This window comes from Haemaphysalis longicornis, unplaced genomic scaffold (assembly GCF_048455015.1).
Source record: "Haemaphysalis longicornis isolate Haplotype H1 unplaced genomic scaffold, Haemaphysalis longicornis Haplotype H1 scaffold_13, whole genome shotgun sequence".
NCBI classification, from domain to species: Eukaryota; Metazoa; Arthropoda; class Arachnida; order Ixodida; family Ixodidae; genus Haemaphysalis; species Haemaphysalis longicornis.
Genome location: NW_027526233.1, coordinates 77,294,877 through 77,309,746, shown reverse-complemented (window position 1 = coordinate 77,309,746; position 14,870 = coordinate 77,294,877). Strand labels below are relative to the sequence as shown.

Sequence of the window (14,870 nt, the reverse complement as noted above, 5' to 3'; positions counted from 1 at the left end):
TGAATGGTTAAAATTGGCAAGGGTTCCCAAGGCCCTCGCCACAAATATGTTTTCTTTATTAAGAAACACAAATTATACTATGTTTGGCTCCTTTTGGCTCCTAATACAACTCTGTATTTCTGCCGAGTCTTGTTTCATTCGCTGCCTTAGATAAATATGCGACGCGGCCACATGCGAAGCCTTTCGGTCACCGCAAAAGCGAAAATGGCTGTAAAACGAGTTGTAATGCAATTTATTTGAAATGTATTGCAACACTTGTGCTTGCTAGATACAATGACAGCCCCAGCATGTTTCACTGCACTAATTGTCTTGAAGTAAGCCTAATTTAAATCTGAAAATTGATTTAATTAGTAACGCACCCATTTGGTCACGGGTTATAAGTAACAAAAGCAGTCTCTATTTTCTGCCGTAAAAATGCAGCCAGAAGATTGACAAGTGAAGAGTACATTGCAAAGCCTTCAGAATGCACGATTAGCATTCTCCAGGTAAAAAAAAAGAGCCAGGGAGGTGCAACAGCCTACTGAGAGTACAAGCAGAGAAACAAAATACGCATTTCTTGTGTACCCTGCTTGTTATTTTGTCACCTGACGTTACGAACTGCGGACAAATTGAACAATGCTCACCACCCAATAAGGTTCGCACCGTCAAGAATCTACCGAAACACTAAAAATCACGTACGTGTCGGAGTTGGGTTACAAACTGAAACAGCACCTATAATAGTGGCAGGCTTGCTATGATTTATCGGCCATAGATGAACACCACTCCCTCTCGATGACCTTTGCTGGCATTCATGGACAGACTTTGCCACCAGCAAGCAGTCGATGCATCCAGCTGCTAACAGCTTCACAAGTTGTGCTTCAACGCAGTAATGGGCTGTTCAAGCGCAAACGCAACGAACGCACAAAAATTAAATTGCTGAACTTGTATCAAGTGCACATCTTTTTTAGTATTGCGCCAGCCAACCTTTTGTCTCAAAGCACTGACTTCTCTCCCTCACCCCCTTTATGTATCATTGCAACTTTAGACACTTAAAATATTTAGAGCCCCTACAGTGAACATACAAGACCCGCAAAGCTGTATCGGTGGATAACTATGTGGAGCTACGCATGGTGAGCTATTGTATTGATTGAATTAAGACACGCTCATAACTTCCTTAGAATTCATTCCAAATTAATTCTCACAATAATGGATAGCTTCGGTTAAACAAGAGCCACAGTCGTTCTCAGTAACTGTGCTCCCTTTGCGGACAGCCACGTATGTATGGTACTGACAGCAGGTGGGGATTTGGCAACGTTTAAAACTTCACTGGGAACAAACTAATTATGCAAAGTAAATAAAACTCCGCATAATCTTGGAGTTGTCTCAGCGGTCAATTTAAGTGTGATATTCTTTAAGATGCCTGTATTATACTGACCGCTACAGAGAATTGTACACCAGCTAGCTGTACAGTGAGGGCGCGTGCTTTGTTGACGCTACTTGTACACTGGGTGTGTACAAACGTACACTAGGTATGTACAAATGTACACTGGGTGTACACTGGGTGTACACAAACATACACTGGGTGTGTTGACGCTACCCTTTTGTTGACGCTACCCGATAGACACACGCAACTTTGGTTGCAACTTCGGTGGCAGTTGCTCTGTGAGTGCCTCTACTCCCGCTCGCACCAACCCACCTTGTAGAAGAACGGCCGGAAAGTGGTCTCCGACAGCTTGAACGACAGGGACGTCACGACGGCCACGATGCTGGCCTCCACGGTGTCCACTTCTTCTGCCTCCGCCTGAAACAGAGTGGTCACATGGTAAGGGCACCTGCCCTCAGCTCCACTCCCCCCTCCCCACAATGGGAAGAGGACAGGAAGAAGTGTGGTGAAGTGGAATGCTTGCACAACGGATTCCGTTTAGTAGCGATGGTGATCAGGCAAGGGCCAGGCAAGAAAACAGATCATCAGTGGTGCGCTGACCAAATGCACCCTGATGAGGTGTCTGTGAAATATTTGTCTTGCTGGGGGAAGAGAACAGCTGGCAATGAACACAAAGGGAGAAAAGACAAAAAAACTGTCCACATATCTGATTGCTTCGCTGCAAATGTCTTTGAAACTACATAAGTCCTCATATCTGTTCCTTGTGTTTTCTGGGCCTGTGTTCGCGTTTAGACTTGGCACTTCATGACCACTGCCATGGTCACTGAAGGGTGCAAAAACGCGTAATCTAGCACCATCCTTTCCAGAGCTATGTGCACTGGCGACACTGGTGGTGCCACCAGGCGCCACCAGCAGGACAGTGGTCCTGGGAAACACAGACGTGCGTACCCACGGTCACTGCCAGGTGGCGCCACCAGTGCCTTGGTGGTGCGCTGCTCATTTTTTGTACACTGGGTGTGTACAAACATAAACTGGGTGTATACTGGGTGTACACAAATGTACACTGGGTGTGTACGTTTGCTACCACAAAAATGAAGCATTCATGTATTTTTAATAAAAGAACACTGCAAATATCACTTGTAACGATGCTTTGCCTCCAATATCCATAATGTTTCGTTTTTGCTCAACAAATGTCACCAAGAATAAATTTAGATGTTTACAAATGGCGTCGCTCATATAGACGCCTCGTTCAACAACTGCCTTAACTTTGGCCGAATGGTTGAATCAAGGGAAGACAGACACAGACACGTGGACAGACACGTACAGATAGAACAAAATTTCCGCATCCAAGCAGCCCAAGAAAGACTATCGTCTTTAAAAAATACACGAGTAAAATAATAGAGACCAAAACAATGCCATGATACGACTATCAACGACAAGCCTATGAAAAATAACAATACCAAAAAAAGGAGGGGGAGGGATCGACAAGCACTTCTGCTGTCTTTAAAGGAGAGCCCTGCCGAAACATCCAGTGCCTTCCCACTCACCTCCTGCTTTAGCACAGTGCATTTCCTGCCCCCAACTTAACCCTCCAATGAGCTTGCACCAACCTGATCACCAACCTCCCCCCCTCGAGATATTCAGCCTGCCAGTGCTGCACTCTAGCTCTCACGTTAGCCCTCCACATCACACACGTTGTCCCTTCAACTTTTAACAATGAGCCAGTGAGTCCCCAAGACGAGCTTTCTCCCATAATCCACAATTCCTGCTTCCCCTATCCACTTCAGTACAACTTTCAGAGCAAACGGACTTAGCCCCTATCCGTGTGACACGGGGAGGTGTTCTGAAGCTCACCTCTGGGTGCTCCATTCGGTATGTGAGCAGCTGGAGCACCAGCGCTTGAAGCTGGGGCAGGTGGCCCTTCAGATCGGCCTTCTCCATCGCTCCAATGAGCTCGCCCAGAATGGACATCAGGGGAGCTAGTGCGGCCGGCTGAAAGAGAGAGAGAGAGAGAAAAAAAACGGCTGACTTCTTTGTCATAGGAATCGGTAAAACACGAAAGTGAAATGCGCAGCGAAATCTGCAGCTGAGCATGATTTGCCGGTCGGCGGCTGTCTTGTGGGTGTGCTCGGCGAGCGACGTCCCGCTGGCGGGTCGCTTCGGCAAAGGCGTACTGGCGTAATTTCCGTGACATATATGACGTCAGTGAAATCTAGGTGTGTAGCGGCATAAAACACTTTCGTGTTAAAATATCAAACCTGAAAACGAACAACCCTAAGTATAACCTACTCCTTAGTACTTAAGGTTGCTTCCCCGCCAGAAGACCCTGTGTGCAGGGGTGCACCCTTTACAGGCCGCTTGCTCCGTTGTACTGGCATCGATTCCGTGACGGATATGACGTCAGTGAAATCTTCATGTACCCAGGAATAAAACACGTTCGTGTTAAAAAGGGCGAAACATAAACGGCAAGCGTTTGGCAGACGAAGGTCACAGTCAACCCCAGTTCCCAAAACCCACAAGAGCAGCCATTCAGTGGAATCTCTCTCCTCCCACGACGTGTGACTTTCCAGTTACTTGCCACAATTCTTTGTTGGAGACAAACACACTTGAATGCAGTTTAAACGGTGTAACCTTGACAGCACAAAATGTGTAGTCACGTTTCGCACTCATTTCAGCGCAATTCACTGTGTCGTCTGTTCTTTAACCCTTCCGTTACGTTTTTTGCAATTTAATGCTACACCAGCTATATTGATTAGGATTTATCTTTTAACCACATCATGGCTATGCTGTTTGAATTGCACGCTCTTCCTACTCTTACCATGCAGTGAAGGGAACGTACACGTTTTAAGGTCGCCTCTGCTCAAACCACAGGGCAGGTATTTTAGGACAAAGTACAAGAACCGTGAACAACCCTGCCAGTTTCTTTTCTTGCGTGCATCAACTTAAAAAAAAGCCAAAAATGTAGCGATCTTTAGGATCAGAACAAAGACATCTCCCAGACTGTATTACCGTGATGACCCCTACTCTGCAGAAGGCAGTTAATTGAAATAAAAACTGTGCAGTATGTCTGTTTTCTGTCAAAAAAAATCAGAGGAAAAAAAAACACCAAGCTTTCAACCATGCAACCCAAGTCAAAGTCAAAGTCCGAAATCCGAACTGCTTCGACCGTGTCGGAACGGATAGACGTCGGCTTCATAACACGAGAGACCCAGGTTTGATTCCGACTACGGGAAGCGCTCGTTTCTTGAAGCGCTTGATTTGTAAGTTGGCATTCCCGCAGTGCATCTTGGGCTCAACGGTGGACAGCACCGGTGAGGCGTAGAAAGCTTTGCTTTAATAAAATTGGCGTCATCCTGTGCTCTGTGACAGCCCTCTGCCTTGTGCTATCCCTCCCATTGTGCTCAGAATTGGGGCAGTCACATGGGCACAGCCCTGGCATGAACAGTGCACAGTCTTAATGAAAAACGCATGCATACACAGCTAGGGACGGAAACTGCGGAGAGGATCACTTTTGTGGCCCACGCACTTTTTCCTTAACCGTACATCTTTTTCCACCCGGCAAGTGTGGTTAGTCCAAGTGGTTGCCGCATGCACTGCGAGTGCATTCTGACCTCCGCAGCCAGTTCTCCTACTTTTCGTATGCCCTGTCGATAATTACCTGGCCACAACTGCTTGGTAGCAGGCCTACTGGAATGATAAAACAGAGATGGCACAGCATGACAGACCACCGGTCACTTGACGCCCTAGAGTGCGTCCCACAAATGGCGGCTGCTCCTTTTACTTCTAAGGCAAGGCGTAAAACAGAGGCCGGACAAAACCGGAACAACAAAGAAAGCGTTTAGAAAAGAACTTACATTTAGACCGTGTGAAAGCTCCAAACTGCTTTAAAAATAATGCGGGAGGGTAATTTTCGATCGTCCCATTTGCTCTGCTAATCACTGTTTCACAGCAAATCTAATGACACTTACGAGTGACATGACATTGGCTGCTAACATCATGAGTTTGGTGTGACATTAGAATACTGAGCGGTGTTCCACACGAATATCATTCGATGAACACATTCGCATTGGCTTCCGAGCTGAATGAGCAGCCTTGGCAGGAGTGCGCCACTAAACAAGGACATTTAATAATAACTTAGGAGCACTGTGCATAAAAACTATCACCAAATCAACATTTTCTCCTGAATTTTGTTCTACATAGAAAAGGAAGCAACCAACACCTTTGCAAAGCTCCTCCATGTTGCGGTTACCCGAATACGGATTTGCTGTTTACCTGTATCGGTTTGTGATGTCTACTGATGTCACTGAAAACACTGCGTAACTTTTTACGACCTAGAAAAAGTTCAATTTGTTTCGTTTTCAAAGCATCGAAAGGTATAAAAAATAACGGATGCATTCACGTCCTTATCTGGCAATTCCATGGATTCCCTAATCATCCCTGCTGTCACCACCAAATAACATTTCTTTGCTGTTTACACCTGCACGGCCAAGTCGAATGCCATTTACAGCTAATGTTATTCACTTTGAATGACATTAGTGGTCTCTTTCTTTTGGCTGCTCAAAGCAGTTCGAGCAGCTCCAAACAGCTCCATATTTTATTTGCCGATAAAATATCGATGATGGCAGGAGTGGTTTTGGGCTGCTTAGAGCTGCTCTGAGCAGGCAAAAAAAAAAGAGAGAGAGAGAGAGAGAGAGAGAGAGAGAGAGAGAGAGAGAGAGAGAGAAGTTCCTGCGTTTTTGCAGCCGCCCCTTTCCATAGGGGCGATTTCCCGTGCAAGCCGGGTGAACTTCCCAAGCGTTGTAGTCCCACACTAGGGCCGAGCACCAGGCAGGGGAGTCGCTTGTACCTATTTTACCGGTAGGTGCCCGGCGCCACCAAGGAACACGAATTCACTTGGTGCCTTCCACAGCCACGATGGACGCTCAACTCGCAACCGCCTGTGGCAGGACATCCTGCCAGACTCTTTCACCCCCGGCAATGGCGCAGCGCGGCATGATGGCCGGGGACCACGCCAGATGGACAAGGGTCAGGGGCCCCTCGATAAGGTAAAAGCAGCTTTCCAGACGTTGATTCCCCTTTCAAGGGTCCACACTCGACCAGGGACGCCTGTAACCATTAAAGAAACCGGTGGGTGCCCGGCGACACCAGAATTCGAACCCAGTACCTTCCGCATACGAGGCGAGTGCTGTACCTCTGAGCCACCGCTGCGGTTCTTCTTTTCTCTTCAATTTCTCAAGATTGGTAGGGTTGTTAGTTGTGGGAGGGGCCATGTTCAATCCTGAAATTATTTTATCCGGTCGTAGAACTCCCGAAGTTTTCAATCACAAGCTGCTAGGTCGTAGTTGCCAGTGTGCAGCCACCTTCTGCCTTTGCGAGAAAGCGTTTCGGTTACTGTGGACGCCTGTGTTGAGATTGCCTCGGTGCTTTCCCTCTGTGCAGCACTCGATGTCCCACGTGCTTGACTTTGGCCTGGCCCTGTGCGGCCAGTTCGAAGTGGCCGTCCAGATGCAGACGGCCACTCGGCTGCTCCGGTTTGCCGCTGGCCTGCCGGGTGTCAAAGGTGCGTTTTGTTCTCCCCAGGCTTCCTTTGCATCTCTTTCCATAAATTTCTGCGTAGCCAGTGTACAGCTGTGTTTTTATTGCTACGAGTGCATCTGTGTGGTGGTGGAAGTCGCTGGGCAGCAGGGATTCCGCTTAAGGGGGGACGCCGCGGCTTTCAACTTCAGAAAAATGACCAAAACATCGTTTTTTTTTTGAAAGCCACATATTCGGCTTCTATGTTTCCTAACCTGTGCGTCTGCAAAGTTTTTCCGCTGGAAAGCGTCGCAAAGAGACATAAAAGAAATAGTTTTGCCTGGGGCGGTAACAAACTATCAGCGCAAAAGGGCGAAAAAACGGCAATTTTAGGAGCGCAGTATCTCCGCAACGGTGCCACCGGGTGTGGCCATTTTGGTCGGCTGAGCGTTCGTCTTTCCGGTTCCGCTCGTCTCTTTTATGCTCGTTCATTCGCAAACGCACGAACGGCAGAAAAGAAACGACGCCCAAACGAAGCTAGTAATAGATGCTGAAGTGCTATTCGTCCTCCTGTCGGGGAGCGCTAAGACGACCCTCCTGATTGGTTGTCGCGGCGCAATGCAAGATGGCGGCCGCCTGAGTATTATCGAATCCCTTGATTCAATGAGCGGCGCTAATTTAGCCCAAATCAAACAACATGGCGGCCGCTTCCATCAGCCGCCATGTTGTTTGTTTTGGTATCGTGCGGCAGTGGCTGCTGCCGGTTGCTTCGATGGTTGTCACCTCGCAGCGAATGTGTTCTTGGCGCTCAACGCACAGCGCATGGTTATTCCGGGTGCTTATACAAAAGCTTTTATTTTTTAGCATGTACCACGCATACCACGAGCGCACGGCTCTTGTGGGAGCATCGATCATGGATGGTAGAGCCGCTGTATGGGTTGCTGGAAGAGCTTTTTTTTGAGACACGACTTTCTGGGCGGCACTTTTTTAAGAGAGAGAGAGAGAGAGAGAGAGAGAGAGAGAGAGATGCAACTTTTGGAGGTCGACCTTTATTCGGGTCGACTTACAATCGTGTAAATACGGTAGTTCACGAGTTAAAAGGGCAAATGAATTTAACCAGAAGTAAGTAACATCATTTCTTCATGTCGTCGAACCTGTGTCGCCACTTGTACATCTCCCCTCCCTGCGTAGCGACCCATCGCAAAGCAGGATACAGAGGACACCGATCGGGATATCCCTCCCTGCATGCGTGGTTGGATGTGTGGTATGCCGCTAGAGCGGCTTGTTCCTGTCTCTCCTCCGCACTTGTTTTGTTACTCTGATAAGGCGCCTAGAACAATGTTCTAACGGGGACGTCCCTGTGACAGCCGGGCTCGCTGCCTGCAGGGTCACAGCAAGGAGGGGCGCGCATTCCGCTCCACCACGTGGCAGCGGCGAGAACCCTGCCCGTGGTGTGCGGCCCTGAATTGCCAGCAGGAGAATAGGGGGATTTGCCAGCCCCCCCTCCCAGGGGACGCCCCCCCCGAGCCGCAGCGGCCCAGTGGCTGCATGGCGTGCACAGCCGCTGGGCGCGAAATCGGGGACCGGCCACCCGGCTGCGGCAAGGGCGAAATTCACCCATCACTGGGTCAATGCATGCGCGCCCGTGTGCTCGGTGCCTGTAGTGAACGTTAAAGACCCCACCATGCGTGTTGGTGGTGAAATTGCCCTTCAGCAGAGGCACCTGCCGCCCAGTGCGGCAATTGCAACCAATTAGGCAAAATTCCAGTTTGGGGACGCTGGATACTCGGATTCGGCAAAATTTTTTGCACTTCTGTGGAAGAGTTTTCGAGCGAAAGCGTTAACATGTGTAGACATTTTACACATCGGGAAACTTTCCCGGTTCCTGGGAACAACCCAAGCCTCGGCTGCTTGTTGCACTGTTTCAATTGTTACACTGATGACGCACCTAATCCGTAACACTATACTGGGGTTCTTTCGCAAATTCTAATCAATTAGCCGGGACTGTATTGTAGGGGTGTCACAAGCTGCCACCAGTGCTGGGCTTGTATGGACACTACTGCCAACGTTTCGACGCGAATATGTGCGTGCTGTTTCTTCCTGTTACCTTTTCTTAAACGTATCTGAACGCATCAATGCCACCGGGTAAATAAGTCGGAACGGGATCCAGTGTCGACGATGAATGAGAGCTGTTTACTTGGGAGTGCGGACCTACCTTATAAACAGCAGCGCATTCAAAGTGTTCTCAAACCGCGCGATAACGCATTGTGTTAATAATTACCTCATAGCCCAAATATATGCGTACTTACGATTCCTCGAAGCGGTACGTCCTAGCTCGCAAGTGTTGAAAGACGATGCTCATGCTCCATGCTCCCGATGCGAGCAGCTACTGCTAGATCTGCTCGACAACGTGTCTATATTTGTGCCTGGCCGAATGGCGATTACGTTTATGCGGTAGGTGGGCTTTCTATTCTGGTAGTTCTGCAAATAGGGGGAGGGGGGGGAACAGATTAAAACAAGACTGGGTAGTAGAGGAGCAATCACGTTGGCTTATATCCGGCTCGCCTCTCGTGCGCTGCTACCCAAGCATTCAAATGAAGTGAATGGTGGAGCCAGAAGTTTCATTCTAGACCTTTCAATTGAGTTTGCACCCAAATGCGCAGTTGTTTTGGACACACGTTTGTGAGCGCCGATCGCTTCCTTGACGCCGCGGGGCTTTCGATGGCGCAGTTATCAGTGATGCTAGTTTAGCGGATTTTCCGCTAAATCTGGGAGATTTCATTTTATTCTGACGGGGAAAAAATTAGTCTAGCGGCTAGTGGATTTTGTGACGGGCCATTTTATACATAGCGGATTTCTGGCGGATACCTCGCGGAGTGCACCGACTCAAAATCGCAGTTTTAACAACCATTTCTGTGTCCTCTAAAAATGCAGGAATTGTTCAACTTCAGAGGGTAGGGGGGGCTGCTGTTCACTTGCTCCGCCTATCTCGGACAAACAAATTCGGGAGGTTTCAAAGCTGCGATCGCTTTCTTAATGCTTAGTTGGGATCTGCTGGAGATGAGAGGTGACCAAACCACCGCACGGAAGTTGGGGTGGGGGTGACCCTTACACAGGAGGGGGGGGGGATCAGGGAACTGTTCATGCAGGCAATACAAAAGTAATAACTTATAAAAGCTTGTCTTTACGGATATGAGTTCTCAAGTGAGCTCTTTTGAGGCCCCTGGGGAGAAGACGCTGCATTGCAATAGCTCGATCACTAAATGATGTTTTTTTGAGCTATGCGAGACTAGATTTGACGTTGTTTGGTTTATGAGGCAGCCGTAGAGGGCTCAGCAAAAGAAAGTTGTTGCCCCTTTTTGCAGACGAGAGCAGCGACGAGCGTCCGAGTCACCCGGAGGTGTATGACGTGCGACTGCACTCGGACAAGCAGCTGCAGCGGTTCCGGCTCACCGTGGCTTCCTTTGTGGCCAACCACCTGGGCTCCCCAACCTTCTTGGGACCGGTGAGGTGTCTTGGGAGAGGGGGAGGGATAGAGAGAGAGAGAGAGACCTTAGATTTGTTGTCTGACGGGTAAACGCCCGCATAAGAACGCCATTTTCGGCAGGAGCGGAACTGCTGCTTGACTGAAGCCACTTTTGTCTTGTGCTGTGGATGCAATATACTATGCGACCAGGGTTCCACGAACTCACGGTATCGCTCAGCCTCTCGAAACTCTCTTCAACAGCTGGGATGAGAACGACGGGTGGAACGTGCCGGGCGAGGTGTGTGGAGATGAATTCCAGACGTTGTCCGAGGGCACTGCTGCCGCTGCCGCTTGAGACGTTCATGTTGCACAACTGGAAGTGGGGAGCAAAAAGAGAAGATAAATGAAAGCAAACACTCGGCTATTCGACCGTCCCCCAGCTTTACCCTCCGAGTCCTGGACTCACCGCGGATGTGTCCGCAAGTAGTCCAACGATCCCCCACATCATAGAAATATATGTGAAAAACAAACGCCGCATTGTTTCTCGTGGAGTCTGTGACGAGCACGAGAGTAATAATCGAAGAGCCTCACCATTGTAAAGCAAATACTTCTGTCTATTACTTCAGTTGCCGAAACAATGACAGAAGAAGCTCTCCATTTTGATTTTTGATTTGATTGATTGTGGGGTTTAATGTGGCCAAGCTGCACAGGCTATGAGGTGCGCTGCAGTGGAGCGCTCCGGGTTAATTTTTACCATCTAGGGATCTTTAACGTCTGCTGAAATCTTGACACACAAGGGTGTTCTTGCTTTTCGCCTCCATCAGAAAAGCAGCTGTAGTGGCCAAGAAACAAAGCAGTGTCCTTTGGCTTAGCACCACAACGCCTTAGCCACTGAGGCGAGTGTTTTTCCGTTTCCCAATCTAATTAATGCTCAAATTAGGACCAAGAAAACAGATTAACTTGGAATTCATAATTCCAATTTTGGGGGTTTTATGCACCAAACCTACATGAGAGCTACAAGGAGTGCTGTAGTGGAAGGCTCCGGATTAATTTCAACCATGTAACGATTTTTTAATGCATGCCAAAACCTCAACAGGTGTCTTTGCTTTCTGCATACATCAAAACAGACAAACCTATTGCCACTGGATTATATTTGGTGCTTTATTAAACTGATTACACAATTCCAAATGCCTAAAATAACAGACACCTTATTAAATTCAACACGGTCTCTATAAAAGGGCCATAGAAATAAAATAAAAGTTGGGTTATTTAAAACTACTGTTTTGTACCAGCTTCAAACAACTAACAGAGACACTAAAGAAAACGCGTGAAGCAGTGGCGAATCCACAGCCACCTTGGCAACGTTTTTGTGACGTCACAGAATCTTGTTTGTGCGATTGGAGGCCGCTCGACCTAAACCACCACCAGGAAACATGACTGGGAGATTGTAGGGGAGCCTCCTGATTCGTTCGATTGTACAGTTGAAACCCATTATGAGAGATACGTAGTGAGAAGCAGGACACAAATGCAGTTAGTGACTGGTGGCGCCACGCCTAAAGTTGAAATGTCTCTTACAAGCGAGATTGTTCACCAACGTGTCCTTTATAACCAACTATCTTCTACATCTGATGTGTGTTATAAAAGAGGTCAATTTATTGGGAAAGCTAGGGCGGCCAACCGTGAGGGTGAATGGTTTCTCTTATACCCAACTGTCTCTTACATTTATGCCTCTTATAACGAGGTTCAACTGTATCACTTGAATGCTAACATGCAGCTAAAACGGACTGATAACTAGGTTTAGTGCTGCCCCATGGCACATCCCCTTGTCCATATCACGTCAATGTGGCGCGAAATTCGAAGATTTGTCAGTTCCTCTTTGTGTTTTTCTTTTTGTTGTTTAAAAAATCTTTTGTGGCTGAAATGGAGCTGTCGGAGCCACTGGAGGCCAGTTCTTTCAAGTTAAACAACCTGGTATTTTGTCTTCACGGCTCCTTGAAGCTTTAATTTGAAAGATTCTGGCCAGAAGGCAGCTAACGAGAACCGCAAAAGTCTCAAATTGGCATAACCAGCTTGAACACAGACGATATAGGACACTGCGCAGAGCTGCGCTACTTGCAAACTGTTCTGGTGTTCACTGGTCCATTTAGAAGAGAAAATTAAACAAGTGAGGGAGATGCTGATGGGCTCCCTGGTTTCACCGAAGGTCAGTGCTACCATTGCAATTCAAACTAGGACATTCGCGACACAAGTGAGAGATAAGGACCAGTTATAAGGACATGCAACAGGGCAGCGGCAAGCATGCAAGCAGTGCAACGCATAACCCAGCTGTCATGAAACGACCTAAAGGAAAAGGACGGCACATCTTTGATGGCGATTTCGCACAGCGCAGTTATGTGGCTAACCCTTTTGAAGTTTTTCGCCAACTTAATTTGAAAATTCAACTAAGCTACAGTGAACTAGAATATTGTAATAGTGGCAAAAGCGGCACAGGGAAATTGAAGCCAGAAATACGGAAATCCGCTAGGGGCGCTGCTGCGGAATACTGGACGGGACGTAGTGTAGTGAATAAAGTGTCCGCCTTCCAATCAGCATTCATGGGTTCGAATCTCGGTGTGGGAGAGCTTGGTTTTTTTTGCGTATGCATGGGGCTCACGAACAAGTTGCCTAAACCACACTTAAGTTGAGGATAATATGTCCTTTTTCATAGCGTAGCTGAATTACGTTATGCTTTCATACATTTTTCGGTGCCCTACGTCGCGGGCACTCCATGTCGTGGCGGCCCTATGAATTTCCGCCCCACCCCCTCCCCTTCCTATTTTCCCTCTCTCTCTCTCGATGCCCTCACATCAAGACGCGATAAGGCAAAGCCAACTTTATGCGCATGTTTTTAATGCGCGAGGCGTCCAAAAAAGCGAGAAGTTCATGGCTGCGCGCCTATTTCAGAGGCTCCAAATGCGTTGAAGCGCGAAGCTTTCTGAAACACGTGCTTGAACCCGGCAATGGCCTAAGGAAACAAGCAGTGGTGTAACGTGTAGGGGACTGATCGAATGCATTTGTAACCGGAAGGTGGAAGGAGATCGCGAAGAAACCTTAGAGAACTTGGGGCGGTTAAAGATGATTCAGAAAATAAGAAACAATTTTAAACAGAATTAAAACACGAAACTATAGATGAAATCAATTTAAAACTTAGATAAAAACTTCGCTATGCCGTCGATGTGCTTTTCAAGTCATGTTTTCTTAACACGGATTCGTTCATTGGCGCTCCTTCCCGCAGATATCTTGGCGCCGCTAACAAGAACGTTTTGTACGATGACGGATCAAATTGTGGTGGAATTAGGAGTCTAAGCTGTCTTTTGTTGCATCGATTTAAAAAAAATAAGTCTCGGTCGTCATAAAGATGGGCGTGCCATTCTTCCATCCACCCCCGAGAAAACCAAAAATTTTGGGAAACAGAGCGACCCCTCACCCCTGCAAAACTATTCCTCCATTAGGTACAGCTCATCATGCTTTGTGTGTATTTGTCCTTGAAGAAAAAAATGCTCGTGCCTGCTATGGGATGTCACAAGAGCTCAAACGCCTGAACGTGCGTGTGCCCTGAGCCACCATTGCCGCGAAAAAGGCTGCGCGGCCCAGTGTTCCTTTCCCTCCACTTCATTTTTGTTTCAACGCGAGAAGGAAGGCAGATTAGGAATGCCACAGAAAATGTAGGCTATCCCGAATGAGAACTTGTCATACGAGGTCTTGAGGATGAATTTTCTTCCGAGCGGAACTTTAAGAAGCGAAAGCTGCTTGGGAACAGTTCAGTCAAATATTCCATATATCTCTTACAAGTAGGCGCCTTTGATAGGGGAATAGAGGGATTGGCAATTGGGGAAAGCGTACAACCTTCGTATCTGCTTACACCGAGCAAGACTATCCGACTCTCAATGCCCAAAATGTAATAGCATTCTTTGCTGAGTACCTCCGCAGCCAGGACCAAGTAACCCCCTGCATTTCCAGAAAAATGCAGATTTGTCGAAAAAAAAACAGCTTTAATTGTTACAATAGCGTAAATGGGTATAATTTGTCAGACAGCATTTCAAAAAACAAAAGATAAAAAAATAAAAATTAAATTTTCACAAACATTATCTCCCAAAATCAAAAATATGCATCTTATACATTTCCTCCCACAATCGAATAAACTAAAAAGCCCGCAAAAGAACGTCAGAAATGCTAATAAAAAATAGCGTAAACGCTCCAACTCTGCAGTACGCCTTTCACCTTCGGAAAAAGGTATTATCAGCCAGCTATTAGGCGCTTCATCCCTATAATACTAAAATTTTTATAATTCGCGAAAAGAAACAAACAAAACTTCAAAATAATAAAATAAACCAACGACTTTCGCTACTCATACTCGTATTTGGCTACAAAGAACTCACACTCAACACAAGTAGCACAAGAACGCTAGGCATTAATAGACAATTCTGTGAATTTCTGCAGATTTTTTCGCTGTCAATAATGAACACAAGCATTAAATCAGTCGGTGTT

At 47.3% G+C, this 14,870-nt stretch overlaps 1 protein-coding gene across 1 annotated transcript in view; it reads right to left on the bottom strand.

Moving 5' to 3' along the window:
- Positions 1-14,870, bottom strand: part of LOC144163899 (HEAT repeat-containing protein 1-like) — a 51,811-nt gene that overhangs the window by 8,639 nt on the left and 28,302 nt on the right. Inside the window, exons 6-8 of the mRNA XM_077694567.1 lie at positions 10,570-10,716; positions 3,218-3,355; positions 1,676-1,780 (exon numbers count right to left, since the gene is read on the bottom strand). Coding sequence (XP_077550693.1) covers positions 1,676-1,780; positions 3,218-3,355; positions 10,570-10,716 — 390 coding nt within the window. The remainder of the gene's footprint in view (positions 1-1,675; positions 1,781-3,217; positions 3,356-10,569; positions 10,717-14,870) is intronic.